Source organism: Chrysemys picta, chromosome 19 (assembly GCF_011386835.1).
Source record: "Chrysemys picta bellii isolate R12L10 chromosome 19, ASM1138683v2, whole genome shotgun sequence".
Taxonomy (NCBI): domain Eukaryota; kingdom Metazoa; phylum Chordata; order Testudines; family Emydidae; genus Chrysemys; species Chrysemys picta.
The window spans coordinates 13,268,080-13,286,542 of NC_088809.1; the positions used below are offsets into that span (position 1 = coordinate 13,268,080).

At 44.9% G+C, this 18,463-nt stretch overlaps 1 protein-coding gene across 3 annotated transcripts in view; it reads left to right on the plus strand.

The window, feature by feature from the left end:
• Positions 1-18,463, plus strand: part of CALN1 (calneuron 1) — a 279,008-nt gene that overhangs the window by 179,837 nt on the left and 80,708 nt on the right. For all 3 annotated transcript variants that reach the window (XM_065572755.1, XM_065572754.1, XM_005283447.5), the window contains one exon: positions 13,230-13,342. In XM_065572755.1, coding sequence (XP_065428827.1) covers positions 13,230-13,342 — 113 coding nt within the window. The remainder of the gene's footprint in view (positions 1-13,229; positions 13,343-18,463) is intronic.

Here is an 18,463-nt window from a genome sequence, read left to right on the forward strand (position 1 = left end):
TAGAAAACTTGAACTGATTCACAAACCCATAATCTCAATGAAAGCAGTTTGAGCTGAAATGTTGGTGTCCTTTGGGCTTATATAGGCTGATGATTCTGAATGAACATTATTTAGAGTGGATTTGTATTCTAGTATAGTGAAACAAACTGGATTATGTGTATCTGTGCTGCTGCCCTCTTAGGGATGGCGTTGGAATTGCTCATTTGAGTGTCAAACCCTGTAGCGCAGACAGAGATGTTCTTAACTCAAGTGGTAGAGACATGTGAGTTCAGAGCTATAAGATCTGAGTTCTGTCCTTGCTGGGATGACAAAGATGGTGTGCCTGTGGTGACAACCGTGAACTTACAAGCGACCAAATATTTATTATCATGGTGTGGTTAGTACTTTACTTCATGGTAGTTATATGCTATAGTTCTGCCTGTTATGCTGTGGGCCCTGTTGTTTTATATGGAAGAGGCAAAGTGAACCTCACCAGGGAATAGGGTTACGGGCTAGAAGACTGGCCGGAGCTGGGAAGCGAGTGGGTTTGAATCCTGCTCTTTATGCCGCTGCTGCAGTTCTGGGTCTAGCAAATGAAACAAGGTATCTGCAGATAGGAATGTGCACGCTCATAATGAAATCTGCACTAAGGAACCCACTTTCAACAGGCAGCTCCCCCGTAGCAACTGACCACGTGAAAGGGTCCCCAGAAGGTTTCCAGGACAATGCTTTGTTGTGCATGTTAGGTAAAGGGGTAACATGCAAAAGTTTGTTGGGCATTATCTTCCCCCTGACCTTAAGGGGGGTGTCTGAGATTATAGGGAGAGCAACATATTCCCTTTTCACATGTGGCTAAATTCTGCCTTCCCTTGGGTGGGCGTGCTGTGTGGGGGCAGACAGTGAGCCCTCTTCTCCCTCAATGCATCCAAGCAGGGGCCGGGCAGCACAGTAAGGGCCAGAGCAGTGGTTCTGAAACTGTGGGTCAGGACCCCAAAGTGGGTCGGGACCCCATTTTAATGGGGTCGCCAGGGCTAGTGTTGGACCTTCTGAGGCCTGGGGACAAAGCCTGAGTCCCACCGTCTGGGGCTGAAGCCTGAGCCCCTCTGCCCGGGGCCGAAGCCCAAGGGCTTGAGCCCTAAGTGGCGGGGCTCAGGCTACAGGCCCCTCACCCGGGGTGGCGGGTCTTGGGCTTCGGTTTTGTTCCCCTCCCTATGCGGGACGGCGGGGTTCGGACGGGTTCAGGCTCCGGTCCCGCCCTCCTGGGGTCATGTAGTCATTGTTGTTGTCAGAAGGTCTCAGTGCAATGAAGTGTGAAAACCCCTGGGCTACAGGGTAGGGAGGGAGGATGGCTAAATATCAACTGATGGTGTTTCTCAGCCCCAGGTAGCCTGGGAGCACCTCTGCAAGGACCTGCCCTACTGTGCACCAGGTGGTAGCGTCTGGAAGCAGATGCTGGGGGTACGTGACCCTGCTAATGTTTGCATCAGCCATTGGGAACACTGGTGCATTTGCTTCCACCCAGGCTAACTGAGCCATTTTCCCCGTACCAGCCTTATGCAGACAGAATGGCTAAAGGAACCTCCACAGAGCTGCTGCCACTCCGCTGCCCTCCCTCCTATCATAATGTGGGTCAGGTAGAAAACAACACAATTTAGCATATTATGATACCAGCACATTCCCTGCCCTGTGCGTTTGCGAAGGAGTAAGCATCCAGCTGCCTCCTCCCGAGCACGGCCTGACTGAATGCAAAATACTTCCCCTGAATACCAAACTCCGCAGCTCTCACTGGAGGCAGGCACTGCAGGTCAGCGCAGTTATTGAATTTCTTAAAAGGGCTGCTGCTTATTTTTGTAATTTTTAAAGTCTCCTTACCATTTTCAAAGGTATATTTCAGCCAAGGAGAAGGGTGGCTGCTGCAGAGGGAAATATTTTAGTCTTTTTTTTTTTTACTGTTAAAAATAAAGCTAAGGGGAAAATAATATATTGTGAATATTTCAGGTCTCTAAGGAAACCTAATAAATGACTACAGTCGTATTGCTTTACTCGCTATCGAAAGGGGTTGAGATACTACTCTAATGAAGGTGATATAGTAGGGTTACCATACGTCCGGTTTTTCCCGGACATGTCTGGCTTTTCGTCCGGGGGGAATTGCCAAAAAGCCGAACATGTCCGGGAAAATGCCGGCCGGGCACTTCCCCTCCCACGGCTGCTCTGCTCCTCCCCTGACTCTTCGGCTCTGTTTAAGAGCCGAGCGCTACGGGCTTCGGGCAGCCCCCATGCCTCCGGACCCTGCGCCGCCAGAGCCCGGGAGGCATAGGGGCTGCCCGAAGCCCAAGCGCTACCGGCTTCACGGTTTGCCGGGCAGCCTCCAGACCCTGTGCCCCTGGCTGGGCGCTTCCCCTCCCGGGCTCCAGCTGCGCTGGGGAAGCGCCAGCCGGGGGCACAGGGTCTGGGGGCTGCCCGGCAAACCGTGAAGCCGGTAGCGCTCGGGCAGCCCTTTTCGCGTGGCTGGGAGTGGGAGGGAGGAGGGGGCGGAGTTGGGGCGGGGAAGGGGCGGAGTTGGGGCGGGGCTGGCGCAGAAAATGGGCGGGGCCAGGGCCCGTGGAGGGTCCTCTTTTTTTATTTGTTAAATATGGTAACCCTATGGTATAGCAAGCCAAGTAGAATAGGATAGAGTAGTGTGTGGAAAAACTGCTTCTCATTCCTGTTTGTGTGTTGGGGGGAGACCAATGCTTTCATCCCTGTAAGGATGAGGTGCATCCTGTGCAGGGTAGGCAATGCTTATGCCCTGTTTTGAGGATACAAGCAGGTCTTAGATTGTGTGTTGGCTCTCTGCATTGGGATGAGACAGCAGAGGGCTGTTCAATACACTTGAATATTCACCAGATGCACAATGGCCGTATATGAACACACTGGATGTCATTCCTCAGATCTGTGATATGTGCTCTGACACCATGGACCACATTCTGCCTGGCTTACACCCCAGGGCCCACTGATGCCATTGGGGGAGAACAACATATTCACGTTTCCATTGCCTTGGGTGCAATTGAGGTAATTTAGGCCTTGTGTTCCTACCTATATGCTGAACTGCAGAACATTCATGTGAACGTTACAGATCATGGGTGTTTCATGTACCGTGTGCTGGGTAATAACATGAAGGACTCCATGCTTATAACATTAAACCAGCTCTTTATTAAGAGAACTATTTACAGAGATGCTGTGATGGCAGCTAGTATTCTAGCCATGTGCACACAGACTGACTTCCTGGTGCCTTCTTCAAACTCTTCCCTTTTGCAACCTGTGCTCCTCCCTCCAAGTTCCATGCATGTTGCTACAATGCTGAATACATACCTATCTTTCTGAAGTCTTGTTTGCAAGTTGGGATCCTCTGTCTTTATAGCCTTGGGATGTAAAATATGTAAAATGTATTTTCTGTGCGAAAAAAGGAATAGTTTGTACGATTTGCCAATTAGCAGGAAAACTAATAAAGATATTGAAAAACAGCATATTAACGACTGCATTTTCCTATGTAGTGAGCCCACCATTTAAACTAGCCTCTAGAAATAAAAAAGATGAATCTGTGACTCACCCTGCTTGAATTTAACCGTTAGGGCTATTGAAATCAATGGAGCTATATACCCATAATGCAGAGAAGTTGGCCCCATTGTGTAAACTTCCCCCATAGTTAGGGATTCTTCTAGCGCTCCCTTTTCTGATCTTACTTTTGGGGTACAGTCAGGTTGAGCTGTTACAAGATTGAAATACGGTTGCCAACCCTCCTGGTTTCACTGGGAGTCTCCCGGAATTGGGCTCTATCTCCCGGAGAAGCCAAACTGGGAGATTTTAGGCCGCTAAAAGTCCAGCGGTGCAGTGGGGCTAAGGCAGGTTCCCTGCCTGCCCTGGACCTGTGCCGCTCCTGGAAGCGGCCAGCACATCCCTGTGGCCCCTGGAGGGGGCAGGGGTCTCTGTGCGCTGCCCATGCCCTGAGCGCCCACTCTACAGCTCGGGGGAGGAGGCGGAGGTGGAGCAGGGGGGAGCGGTTCCTCTGTCCCCCCCCAGGGTTACTTCCTGCGGACCTCCCCGTGCCCCTCACCGCCGCAGCTCATCTCTGCTCAGGGCCAGCTCCCAGCTTTTTGCACCCCAAGCAAAAAAAAAAAAAAAAAGGAGCTGGAGTGCCGCCCCTTGGGGAGTGCTGCCCCAAGCATATGCTTGGAGGGCGCTGCCCCAAGCATATGCTTGGAGGGCTGGTGCCTAGAGCCGGCCCTGTGTGGAAGTACCAATTGCACTGAAAATTCTATGGGAAAAATAAATTTCTCCTTTAGCAATTAAAAGCCGAGCTTTCTTGGGCAGCTGTGCCAGCTGAACTCAACTAACAGATTGCTGTAAAACACCAGGTCGCAGAATATTAGATCCTTTATTAGGAGCTTTGCTTTTTGCTGTACTGTGTGGAACAACCATGAAATCCACATACTATACCGCCTGAAAACATTTTCTTGTATCATAATGCACTTTTTTTTTTGGCTTTAGCAGGGTGGATAATTCATTGTGTTTCAACGGGAAACTCTGGAAAAGATGAGTGGATCCTAAATTGAAAAAAAAAAATTAAATAACACAAAACAAAAAAAGCCTCCTGCCCTGGCCTACACTACAGAATTACTTTGGTATAATTTGAATATAATTACTTTGAATCATCTACACTACTGAGCGACATAGTTGTACCGACCTAAGTGCCGGTGTAGACAGCTCTGTGTTGGCTGGAGAGCTTCTCCCACCGACAAAGCTGCTGCCTCTTGCAGAGGTGGATTAACTATGCCGACAGGAGAGCTCTCTCCCCTCGGCATAGAACGTCTTCATTAAAGCGCGGCATTCGTGCAGCTGTGCTGATTCAGCCTTTCAAGTGTAGATCTGTCCTAAGACATCAATAGAAAGAGACTAGATTGCTTGCCATAAGCACTTCACTTGTTCCTTGTACGTGAAAAACGACCTTGCTCAGATACAAAGTTCTGCGAGCTTAAATCATATTGCTTAGCTGGGCACTGACTTGGATGACCCTAAGGAACTCTCACCCCTTACAGGCATATGACAAACCTTTCATTCCGGCTAAAGAGCTTTATCAAGTCCAGCTATTTTTTATTTTAGTAAAAACCACTTACAGGTGCTCTTATTTGTTCTGGGGGTGGGGGCAAGATACCTCTCTTCTGTACAATAATAGATTTTGTAATGTGCTTTACAGTGCAATAGGAAATGGGGTCCAGAGATGGATCTTTGTTCACCTTTCACTGACGACCAATATTGTTAGAGCTCTCCTCCTTTTACTCCGTCATTGTTGAATAGGAGAAGCCTGTGGCATCTTGGATAAATGTTACGGAAAAGTATGTTAGGCCCTTTCTTTCTTTCTTTCTTTTACACAGTGCTGTGAAGACTAAACCATATTACCATCAATATTATATTTTAATTCATTCTAATTGTCTGATCTAAATAAGCATAGCTGGTCTGGTAAACTAAGTGATTGCTGAATGAGTAAATTGATTATTAGATTGAGAACCAGATGTTAGATGCTCCTCTCTCCCTTTTTTGACTTCAGAGCTGGCTCATAAGCTTCTCAACCTGCAATTTCATAGTTTAACTCTCTTAGGATGAGTTTCTCTCCCATGCTTTAAACCAAATGTGAGGGGCGGGGAATGGGATATGGCCGTTGCATATTAACTAGGACTTTTAGAAAGCATTGCCTCTACCGGACTTCTCACATAAGTCACTTAGAGCAGCACTTTTACAGGCAGCCACTAATTGTTGATTATTGTCCAGCTTCTTGAAGCCGAGTGTTGAGCATTCACAAGTACAGTTGGGAGTTGTGGTTGCTCAGTACCCCGGAAATATCAGTTCCATAGTGTCTCAAGTTGGGCATTGAAAATGAGTGGAAATTTGCACAAAAGTGGGCCCTGATCTTTCTCTGCCTCAGTTCCCAACTGTAAAATGGAGATAATGATACTCTCCCCCCTCCTCACAGAGGTGAATGATTGTTTGTGAGACAAGTAGGATACTACATTGATAAGCACCATTTAAAAAAAAAAAAAAGCCAATGAGCAATAACAAATTCCGTGTTCAGTGCAGGGTCTGGCGGGTGTGCTTGGGGCCACATCCTGAGTGATGAGGATAAAAAGAAATACTGAACAGCTCTCTTGTATTACCTGAAGACTGGGACATCTTGTGCATTGACTGGGGCCAGGGTTCGGTAGAAAAAAATAGTATGTGATCAATACAGGATCCTAATGCACATGGGGATTGCATCTTTAAATTCTGGCACTTCTATCTTTGACTTTGCAATCTCAATAATTTAAAAAAAAAAAACCATAGGGGTTGTGTGTGTGTGCAGTTTGTATGGACTACATCTATAGTTCCTCATACTTAATTATCAGCTTCCCAATTGTGTCAAATGTTGCAGGGCTCTCTGGTAACTGCAATGATGATTGCAGAGCTTCTTGCCGTTCTGGGAGCCTCTTAGGCAAAAATGATTAGGGTCTCATCCAGCTTGATCTGTTTTTGCTTTAGCTGATCATTTGGCAAACTGTTCATCTCCTGCAACATGTAAGACTTTCTGAAATGGTAAGGGAGCTGCAATAATCCTTTCTCTTTTACACACTGCCTGATAGCCATCACTCTCATCTCCTAATGATAGCCTCCGCAGTGCAAATGAGGCTATTTCTGCAGAATAAGTATTGATAGCTTGCAGCAGGTTGGCCCGATGGCCTAGTGGCACAGCCAAAGGACATGGAGGCAAGCCAGGGACAGCAGGCCCTGTAGTATGTGTACCTGCAGTGCAGTCATTTGGAGAGAGAGGTAATTTTGAGGTTATATGGTTTCCAAGGGATTGTGTGGAGCTGACATCTCACTTGACAGATGCCTGGTGAATTTTTACTGCACTGTAAGTTGCTGTTATCATTGGACTGCTCTCCTCTACCCAAGTGCTAAAAAGCAACCTGCTCATTTTTGCCTCGTAATAGATGTCGTGGAGAGCAAGCACCAGTCTCTCTGTTTGTTTAACCCAGCGATTCTCAAACTGTGGGTTGGGACCCCAAAGTAGGTCGTGACTCCATTTTAATGGGGTCTCCAGGGCTGGCTTAGACTTTCTGGGGCCTGGGGCCAACCCAAGCCCCACCGCCTGGGGCTGAAGCCAAAGCCCGAGGGCTTCAGCTCTGGGCAGGGGGCTCAGTTTACCTGGGGGGAGGGGCTTGGGGTTTGACTTTGGCCTCACCACAGGGCAGCGGGGCTCAGGGCTCAGGCTTTGATCCCCGCTCCTAGGGTCGTGTAGTAATTTTTGTTGTCAGAAGGGGGTCGCAGTGCAATGAAGTTTTAGAATCCCTGGTTTAATCTACTGGTGCATGTATGTTACAGATCCCACTCCGTGCGGCTGCACAGAGGATATGAATTGTTACAGCCCCCAGCTTCAGAGCTTTAGCTCATTGGTTCAAACTGTAGCAGCTCATGGTTTTAGTTCAGAAGGTCCCTGTTCAGTCCCTGGTATGTGGGCCAAGATGGCAGCTGTCACATCTGCATCTCCAAGATCTGGTTGCCAGGCTGAAGTTTAAATGGATACTCATCAGGGTAACTTGATCTCTGGTGTTAGACAACAAGCTTCTATCACTCGTTCCCAGGTGGAAGCACCCGAGCTGAAGTTACAGCCCTAGTCTTCGATCACTGTCTTGCAGGGTCAACAGCTAGAGAGGGTCCTGCTGGCTCATATGAATAAGCTAAGAGTCTCTTCTAATGGGGACACAGTCATTCAGTCCTTGGAAGAGCTCTGAACTCCCTTTCCTTGCAAGGGCAATGAACAAATGCCAGTCCCTTGAAACAAGGTGCAAATGGGAAGTTCAATCCCAAAATCCCATAATTTTCACACACAGTTACCATGTGGCTGGAAAGAGTGACACGGAGCAGGATAGAGAGTCACTGCTGCTAGCTATTAAGAGAATAAAAATGAACGGAGGGGTCGTGCATGCTTGTGACCCAAGCTGCAAGTGACTCCCTCATTAATTCAAATATATCCAGCTAGCCGCATTCTGGAGGTCAAACACAAGAAAAATGTGGGTACTTACCAGTGCACACACACCAGATTCTTATCTCCATTTATATATGTGCCTTATCCTTTGTGCCATGGCCAGGGTTTTTCAGGAAGTGTTCCCCTGTGTGCTAATTTAGCATCAAAATCTTTGCCTGAAAATTTATTTACATTTGCAAAGTCCACTGTCCTTGAGTGATTTCTCACTGCTAGAGAATTGGTCTCCCTTTCGCCATCCCACTCCAAGAAATGGGAGCAAACCAGGTTCTTCATTGTCATTAGAGCTCAACCAAACCCAAGCAATGAAAGGATAACGGCCATGTGCTATGTTCCATCATCTTAAAGCAGGGAAAGACTGTCTAGGGCTGTGGGGGAACTAAGCAGCAAGGAAGAAAGCAAGTAACTTGATGCATCTATTTGCTAGAATAATGTCTCCTGTGCATTGAGGAGAGACAATAATAACAATAGGGTCTAGTTCATCCCATTAAAGTTACACTGCAATGACATATGTTCTGGGCTATATTTCCATTGTTATGCAAGGTTTTAGCTATACAGTTTCCAGCCCATCTTCCACTTTGACCTTAGTGGAAGACAGTTAGTGGGTTGTATTATAGGGGATCGGGCAGAAAAATTCACAGAGTAACTCTTTGAAAAATCCTCTTTTAGGTAGACAAAGGGAAGCCAGTGAACTGGCTCTAGGGAAGAATAATACATAGTGAGGAACTTCCATGTTGTGTATTACCTTATTTCAACTCTGTTTCTCACATGGCCATGGTTGTAGTCCTGCAGTCTGACCTACTAGTTAGGAGTAGGTGTAACTTGGCCACTATTGAAAATGTTACTCTATTTTCCATGCTGCTGGGAAGCTTTGAAGTGCGGTTGGCTACAAATATTTAGGCGTTGACATGCCATGAGCTTTGTACGGCTGCGTTAGTAGAGTTTCTATGCACCTTGGGTTTATAAATAAGTCACAGTAGTGTTTGATTGTCATAATCAATCAGGGCAGTGAGCGCAGTATGGGTCAGGTTTATAAACGTATTCCTCGTTTAAAACTGATGAGATCAGGGAAAAGAGGATACTGCTCTACATCACTAAAAGGGAAATGGAATATCTGAGCTGAACAAGCAACAGATTTGCATCTTCTCACTCCCCATGCCTGCTGTTTAATTTGCGTTAGCTTGCCTCGCTGGTCAAATTGCCCTTGACAGTAGTTCCTTGAATGCGAAGAGGATTTGCTAAGGTAATTAATGTAAAATTGCAGGTTGAAGGAAGGGGAGACTGGTGTAGAAGGTGGATGGTGTTCACATTGCAAATCTCTTGGCATAGAGAGAACTGCAGGAATTGGGCATGACACAAAAAATACGTGCTAATAAAGCTGGAGGTGGGCTCAGACCAGAACTTGGGATTCAAGCCCACCCAAACCCTGAGGAAGTTTGGCTTCATATTTGTGTGACTCAGGTCTATCTGTCGAATTGCTGAAGAGTGCCATCAAACACCCTCAAATGCCTGGGATAGTCACATTTGGATCCAAACTTTGCATCTTGGCCCCATCTCTGCTGAAACCTAAAATTTCTGAATAGGATGGCATTCGATTGCTCAGAATATCTAATAATCTCTGCCAACGAGGATTTCTATAGGCATGGTATAGGTACTGAATGTGATTGAATGCATCATAGATTATAATTCGATGAGATACGTGCCTAGCTGAGATTTTTAAGGGAGTGAGGAAAGAGCAACTGTGGATCAAATTCTGCCTTCAGTTAAGGTCTGATCCTTGAAGATGCTGAGCGGCCCTCTGAGCCGATCTTAACTCCTGCTGATCTGAGGGGTAGCAAAATTCATTCAGCATTATCTCCTTACAGAACCTTATACCTGAGAGAAACCCCATTGATTTTAATTCTGCAATTACAGCAGTATTACCTGGGGTATACCTGAGAACAGAAAGTAGCCCTTTATGTTCGTTTTCCCATGAGCTGTACACTGGTACCGTATTTAAGGATTTTTCTGTTGACTGTTGAATACCATAAAAGGAGTTCTTGGTGTAAATTGTGATTTCTATCTCTGATACAGGATCTCTTCTGAGTCTGATGGTGGGAAGTGATTATTTTGTTATGCTTAAAAGAAATGTCAAAGGGACCTTTTCTGTTATGTAAAATCCTGGTTCTGCTTAGGTCATATGCTAGTCACCAGTTTTAACTGAAAGTGCAGCAAATAAGGAAATAAAATATCTTTGCACTTTTGTGGAAGCTTTCAAAACACTGTACAAACTTCAATTAATTCAGCCCCAGAACAGCCTTGTTGAAGTAGTCGTTATGTTTAGATGGGTAAACCGAGGCACAGAGTGGTGACTATAAAGGATTTGGCCAAAGTCCTAGTAAGTCAGAAAGTGAGCCCAGAAGTCTGGACACTTGTTCCATTATGCAGCACTCTCGGCTTCTCTTCTTAGTAAATGAAATGACACTGTCTGTAGTAGAAAATGTTATGTGGATAATTCAATACGTTGGGGTCAGACGTGAAGAAGCAAATATATGTGTGGTCAGGTACTAGTAGCTATTTAAAATGCAAATTGTTTTCTTGATAATCTGGCTAATATCTTTAACCCAGTTTGTAAGGTAGTATGTGTTTCTATTACAGCATTTCCTTCTAAGCAAGGCATTGCCGTGTACATCATCTTGAATTCACTGTCACCTTGCATTGCATTTCACAACATGATCCAGTGTGATGTGATTGATACAGTCTGACTTGATGTCTCAAAGTTCTGTCTCCCATAGGGAAGCAAAAAGAGCACCGTCTCTCTGCCTATGAATATTTCAAAAATCTGCTCTCAAAGATGTGGGGTCCCTATGCCCCCCGCCTCGCCCTTAGCAGACTATCCATGAAAGGAATGTTGGCATTGACTCTTCTATCATGGGGCTGAATCCTATAAGGTGTTGAGTGCGATCCGGCAAAGCATTAAGCACATGCTTAGCTGTAAGTGTGTGAGGATCATTCCCAATGATATGAATGAAGCGATGCGCAAACTGAAGTGCCTTGCTGGTCTGGGGCAAGACTGCTCAGCAGTTGGCAGGATTGAGCTTGTTATGGATCCCCGCTATGTTCTTCAGAGCCATGCTTGTTGCTTCCCCCTCAGAATGTTCTTTCCATCTCTGCGTGTCTTCCTGAAAATTATTGACTGCACTCTTGAGTGGGTAGAGATCATCGTTCTGGAAAGGGAATCATCTCTGCTCGGCTTATTTGACATAGTTTTTCTGCTCGGATAAGAATTTAGTTTATATGGATTTCAACAAATGAGGCGTACGTACAAATGGAGAACAGCAAACAATTATCTTAGTTACACTGAAAAGGGCAAATACCTGCAGCCCACAAAACACACGCGTACATGCAAATGGAGGTGTTGCCATTAATCAGTATTTACTCGGAAGTAACCACACACCGCAGTATCTAAGATACCCCAGTTAACACTGGCTTTTTCCTAATGACCACTGTCAAGAGCTGCTCTAGTCTGATCTTTTAATAGTGATTAATTCTTGATAATTTAAGAACAAAACCCACACAATCGCCTGTGGGGCCAATCTGTCCCCACTCGGTTAAATGGGTGCAGGATTGGGAAGAGAAGCAGGAAGGTCCCAATGATCAGGGTGCTAACTTGAGACCTGGGAGACCCGGGTTCAGCTAATGCCACGTCTACGCTAGAACAGCACTAGAAAGCCCCCCTGATGTAGCCAGTTTATACTGGCATAAGAGTGCTTTTTGCTGGTAGAGTACTTGTATCAGCTCCCTGGATAACATAAGCTACACAGGCAAAACCAGTTTCTTGTTGGCATAACTGCATCTATATTAGGGCTTGTCATATAAATCACACCCTTTACATGACATTGCCATATCCGCAAACATTTCTAATGTGGACCTGGTCTCAATATGTGGCCCTAGGCCAGTCTCTTAATCTTTCTATGCCTCCATTCCCAAACTGTCAAATGAGGAGAACAGCACTTCCCTACCTCAGAGCGGTGGTGGGAGGATAAATGCATTAAAAGATTGTGAGGTGCTCTAGTACTGTGATGATAGGGAGCTGAAAAGTACAAAGAGGCAGATGTGCATTGCACTCACCTTTTTAAAACCTGGAAAAGCAAAGTATTTGAAAGATTCCTTAACCACTAGAGAAGCGCTCTCTTTCTTTCTTGGCATTTTGTATTAATCCTTCTGTAAAGTCCTCCCAGGTGATAATTAATACTTGGACACACTACAAACAGCGCCAGGGCTCATTTACAAAACAGACAATATACTGCGGGGTCATGGGACTGCACAGGCTGAGTTCATTAGTGGCATGAGCAGTCTCCTCTTTCTGCTGATGACACTGGATCTGTGTCTACACTGTCTTCTCTGCATACAGAGTACACAGGGCTGTTAGGAGATACACATTGATAAAGGCTGATATGAATTGCCTTGTGGTTACATTATTGCCTGGCTGTTCTTCGTATGGTAACCTCCGCTGCAGGATGCAACTGGACCTGCATAAGAGTTTGGGAAGATTTCACTCTCTACAGGCTGATTTACAAACAGGATGATGATGATAATAATAATAATAAATTAATTAATACCTAGCTCTTACACAGAGCTTTTTCCTTTGCAGATCTCAAAGCACTTTACAAGGGAGATCAGTATCATTATCCCCACTTTTTACAGATGGGGAATTCGTGGCACAGGTAGATGATGTGATGGGACAAAGGTCACCTAGCAAACCAGTGGCAGAGCTAGGAAGAGAACCCAAGTCTCCTGAGACTCAGTCCAGTGCTGCCATGCTGCCTCCCTCCTACAGCTAATGGAAGTTGCGATCTTGCTGAAATGCTCGAGAACCTTTGGTTTTTAGAAGTGACTTGCTTGTAACCTCAGCAGGGCATGGGGACAGCCTTTTCATCTCTTTTTGTACAGCACCTAGCACAATGAGGCCCCGATCTTGGCTGCTCTTTGGATAGTAATATAATATTAAACCACTAATAAGAATGGAAATGAGAGCTGTTTCCCATGCAACAGATGTGATTTTGCTGGTGATCATGGTGTCTGGATGATGCACTCACTGGTTCATAACTCGTTTTCTTTCCGGGGGCAGAGCTATCCAGGGTGGCACATGGACTTTTGAGCGACCTTTGAGATACCAATCAACTAAGACTCATTGATAGTTTCCCTCTCATTCCAGGGGATGGCCAGGTTGATTTTGATGAATTTATGACCATTCTTGGACCTAAGCTGGTATCTTCAGAAGGGAGAGATGGTTTTCTTGGAAATACAATAGACAGCATATTCTGGCAGGTAAGTGATCTTTTTTTTTTAAAGTAACATCAATGAGCAAATATCACTGTCTCAAGAAACAATGAAAGCATGAAATATTTTGCTGAGATTGAACAATTGTGTAAAGGTTATTCAGTTCTGTTATGATCCACATAAGACCATACTGTAGGAATATTGATTGGAATGCAAAGCAAACATCTGTGTTAAAGGGAAAATAGATTAGTTTGTCTAATGAGGCAAAGAAATAGAAATATAATCTATATGGTTGCCCATCAGGTGATCTCCCTTTAGACGTCATATTTCACTCTTCGCCATCAATGTGGTAATAGTTAGTATGCACTCCAAGCCGGCAGAACTGAGCTGAAGTTAGTCAAATGTCTAGAATGCTGATCATATCCTATTGGTGCTTACGTGTGTTCTATGAGATGCAATAGGTCGAACAATTTGGGATCAAAGTCTGGGGATAATGAAACGCTCTGTTTATCACAGAACAAGTACACTGGCAGTGCCATTTGCAAGCTGCTCCTATGCTGACGCATCAATGTGCCTCGACCCTTCCCTAGCAGGGTAAGCCGATAGCTCCCCTTCCATGTGAATTCAGCCCTTGGTGCTGAGACTCCTGTCTAAGGCGTCAGCCAGTGCCAAATGCGATGGCCGTTTTTGCAGCGTGGATACCTGTAAACTTGACAACTGCACTGAGCTGTGCAGGCTTCCAAAAAGGATTGGATTTTTGTATGATGACAAGGTTATGCTGAGTTGTTATAGTAAGGATTACCCCTCCCCCAACACACACACACGTCCACCCCTAAATTTTGGAAGGGATAGAAACATTAGTGCTTCAGGACATAAGAAATCCTCTAACCATTGGGGGTTAGGTATAAACTTTCCCTATGGACATATTATTTCGTAACCGCTTCCTGCAGGGTTTCTTGCACCTTTCCCAGGCCTGCTGTTTGAGACAGGAATATTGGACAACTATATCCAGTATTTCTCTGCTATTGTGGGATGACCAGTGATTTCACATAACGTCTGAGTGCTTTTGGGTGGCCTACCAGCTTTTGGTCACTATCAAGCCTAGTCCTTGTGGGAACTGACAGCCTGTCTCCTGTTACTAGTTCCTGCAGACATTCAGTCTGCCATATTTGAGTGGTGTAAAAAAATCCTTTAAAACTTGTTTATGATACATGCTGAGATGATAGGAACAAGATTGAAAGTGTTAGCTCTGTATTCCCACTGTTCATTCATCAGAGTAAGTACTCAGTGTTGATGAACCAGCAATGAATTATGACATATCTGGGAGGGAAACAGTGTTTGAAGAAACATGAAGAAGTACCGGGACTTTGCAGAAAATCATTATTGTTCTTCGGCAGCCTCCATCGAGCCCCACAGGTGAGTCACTTATCAAAGAGCTTGACTAATACAAAAGGGAAAAAGCTCTAGCATTTCGTACCAAACAGTATATGCCTGTGGCTAGCCTTGCCTCACGAGCCGGAGCAGTGGAATTCTGGGTTCTATGTCTGGCACTGCTGTGGACTCTCTATTTGCCACTGACTTTAACTCTTTTGTGCTGCGGTTTACTTTGCTTCTACGGTGAGGAAAGTAATAATGCTTCTCTTCCTCACAGGACTACTGTGAGAATTAATTAACAGAGTTTTATGATTCTTAGGTGACAGATGCTATACAAGCTGTGAGAAGTAGTCTGGAGGGTTATCTGTGGGCAATAAAGACTTGACTGAATTGCATGTGTGCTTCAGAGTACATAAAAAAATTGTACGCAATCTTAAACCTTATAATAATTCCTAGCTCTTACATAGATCTGCAAGCACTTTGCAAAAGAGGGCAATATCTTTAGTAGATGGGGAAACTGAGGCACACGGAGGGGCCATGACTCGCCCAGCAAAGCAATGGCAGACCCCCAATTTGAACCACGTTTCCTGAGTTCTAGTTCATTGACGTATCCATGAGGCCGCATCTAAGCCTGGCGCGCTCACATTTTCATTTTGCATACAAAAATGTATCCCTCTTCTTTCTGAACAGGTCAAATTTGTCTAAAATGTACCTCTGCAATTTGACTGCCTCTTCTCAGAAGAGTGAATCGGCAGAAAAATGTAGCAAAGGGCAACTCAGGGCTGCTGTGTGGCATGTTTCCTTTGCTTATTTTACCTACTCAAATATCAGAGCCTTGATTTATCAAAATATTTAAGCAGTATTTAAGTCCCATCCCCGTGCAACAAAGTATTTAAGTACATGCGTAAGTTCAGTGGGCCTTAAGCACACGCTTGAAGTAATGCACATGCTGAAGTGCCTTGCTGAACTGGGTCTAAATTCACTCTCAACATCCCACTAATGCAGACTTTAAACTTTCTTGCAAAAGGGAAAGGCTTGGACATGTGTAGTGATTTTTGCATGTTGACAGTTTTGGAAAAATCCCCTCAAGTATCTAAAGAAAGTTGAGAGTAACTGCAGCCCTGTTATGTCCATTCCAAAACTATAAGTGGGCCCAGGCAGTTGAAGGTGTTAACATAGACACTAGAAGGTGCAACTCTGTCTTATGTAGGTTGTTAGCTGAAGGCCTGGGGCACCACACCATAGAATCAGCATGTCAAGAGGCACCTCGGAGAAGTTTTCTGTATCAGGTGCGGAGGCAGAAGATACATTTTTGGCTTCCAGAAACTGCTTTGCCACTATCCATCCAATCTTTCATTCTCCAACTGTCACGATTTTGGCTTGCATGGTATTTTTGCCGAGGCCCAAGTTCCTATATTAATGGTGCTTTCATCCAGATTCTGTTCCCAGCACAGTTTAAATAATACAATGACAGAGTTAAATAATAAACAGCAGCAGAAGGAGAGAGAAATTCAAAGGAACCGGCGAGGGATGAGAGATGCGTGTTCAAATGAAATTGGGAGGGAGTTGGTGTGATACAGGAAGGCTGTTCCAGATGGCTTGAGCTGCAGAGGGGAAGGATCTTGCAACAACACTAGCAGGACTGCGGGAAGACAGAGAAAGATGCCAATGGTAGAAGAGTAGAGAGAGCACAGATGGGAACAGGGTGTGTAAGAGACAGACCTGAAATAATATAAAACTGGGGCATTCTTCCTGTTGCAAATATTAGGTAAAGAGTAATGGACATTCAGAAAATAATTAATCTCTGATGAGGGCTGTACAGTGGCACAGATCGGGAGAATGAAGGGTTTTTCAAATGTATGTTTCCTATTTTCCTTCCCACTTGAGCTTTGAATTGCATTATATCGGTTCCTGTCAAGGCAGCTCACTCACTCTCTTTATACAGTAACCAAGATCAGATCCACTCTGGAAAGAAAGGCTTTCCATGTTCTTGCGTGATGGTTCAAGAGGTTGTAGGGTGGAGATGGGGGAGGGTAACACTGTAAAGACTATTTCAGTTCAACACAGTGTTGAACAATAGTATCAATAGAGCTGAGGGAACGTTAATTTCTATCGCGGTTGCTCTGTCTCTGTAAAATTTCTAGCTAGAGCTTGTACAAACAGAGTACAGTTTTGCAGAGAACGTTGTCAATTACATATTTCAATCCCTAGGTCTCCATCTCAGCGCCATTTGCTCAGACGGGGTTTTTACTGATGCTTTCTGTTTACAAGTGAATATAAAATGTAACCGTGCGTAGATGTCTTAAACTTTCCCAGAACTCGTTTTTTCTTACAAACAAAAGTTATCTGATACCAGAAGATTTTTATGAGCACTTTGTTTGGGTGATTATGGTGTATGGTTTGAAGGACAAAAGGATTTCTAGTGCAGTGTTTTCCATAGTGGGGAGGGGGTGTGCCTCTAGTGGGGATCAAGGATTAGCTAGAGTGGTGCAAAGACACCATTCCATTGACCAGAGTGTCAGCTTTTTTTTTTTTTTTAAGTAAGAATAAGGATAAAAATTTGGAAAGTGTCTAAGGTTGTGACTGTACTACAGCTTACGTTGGCATAACCTATGTCACTCGGTGGGAGTAAACCACCCCCCTGAGTGACATAGGCCACACCAACATAAGCGTCAGTGTGGACAGCACTATGCTGGCGGGACAGCTTGTGCCACTCATAGAGGTGGTTTTATTTTGCCAACAGGAGAGCTTTCTCCCGTCGGCACAGAGTGTCTTCATCAGATGTTCTGCAGCGGCCTAGCACACTTAGCAAAGCACACTGATCTCCTGCATAGCAGGGCACTATGCAGCCATGGGCCATCAGACCAGCCAAGCATGTTCTGTTAACATGGGAGCTTTTGTGCTGCAAGAAGGGAAGGAAGGCTGGTTCCAGCCATGTAGAGGAGAATGGATTTTCTCTTCTCACCACCAGGTGGTGATGGATGTGCCGAGGACAGGATGAGGCACAAGCCCGGGAGATTCGTGCTGGGTGAATTTATTTTACCGAATAGTAAATTTGCCAAAAAAAAAAAAGAAAAGAAAAGAAATGCAGTTTGGGGGTGAACAAAACGCTTTGCGAATTCAGGTCGAGTTTAGCAAATAGTTTTGGCTGAATGAAAAACAGAGGGGAAAAAATTAAAAAAATAGAAATGAACCATTTTGATATTGGCATTTTCAAAATGAAATTTTTTTAACCTGAACAAATTCCTTTTATTTTTGTTTTGGTTTGTCAAGAAAAATAAACCCAAGGGAAAACATTTCAGATTTGGTTCCATACTAATTATTTTTCTGGATTTCTCAGTACCACCATCTATCATTCGCTCAGCTCTATTCATGACTATATCCAGGGACTGAGGAGGCTACAACAGCTTCCAGTATTGGCCTGAGATGGCTGTGGTGATTTTTATGAGGCCAGCGGAAGGCAGGATTCTGTGTCCTGCTGGCCTCTGCAGAAAATTCGGAGGGCAAGGACCCCGGTTCAGTTTCTATGTGGAGAGCAATAAGGATGCAGTGAGGAAGGGGATAGAACATCTGCATAGCCACGGCCTGGCTTCTGTTGCTGACGCTTTAATGAATTTATGTGAGGAGCTGCCTGTTCATAATCTATTGTCAGTTGTCATTACTAATGGAATCAATCTCCCCTGGGATAGTTCTATGCTGTATTAAACCATTCTATCAATCAGTGGTTTAACAGAATGAAATGAGGAAGGAAATATTTGGAAATCTCGTTGGCATCAACAAAAGCCAGTGCAAACT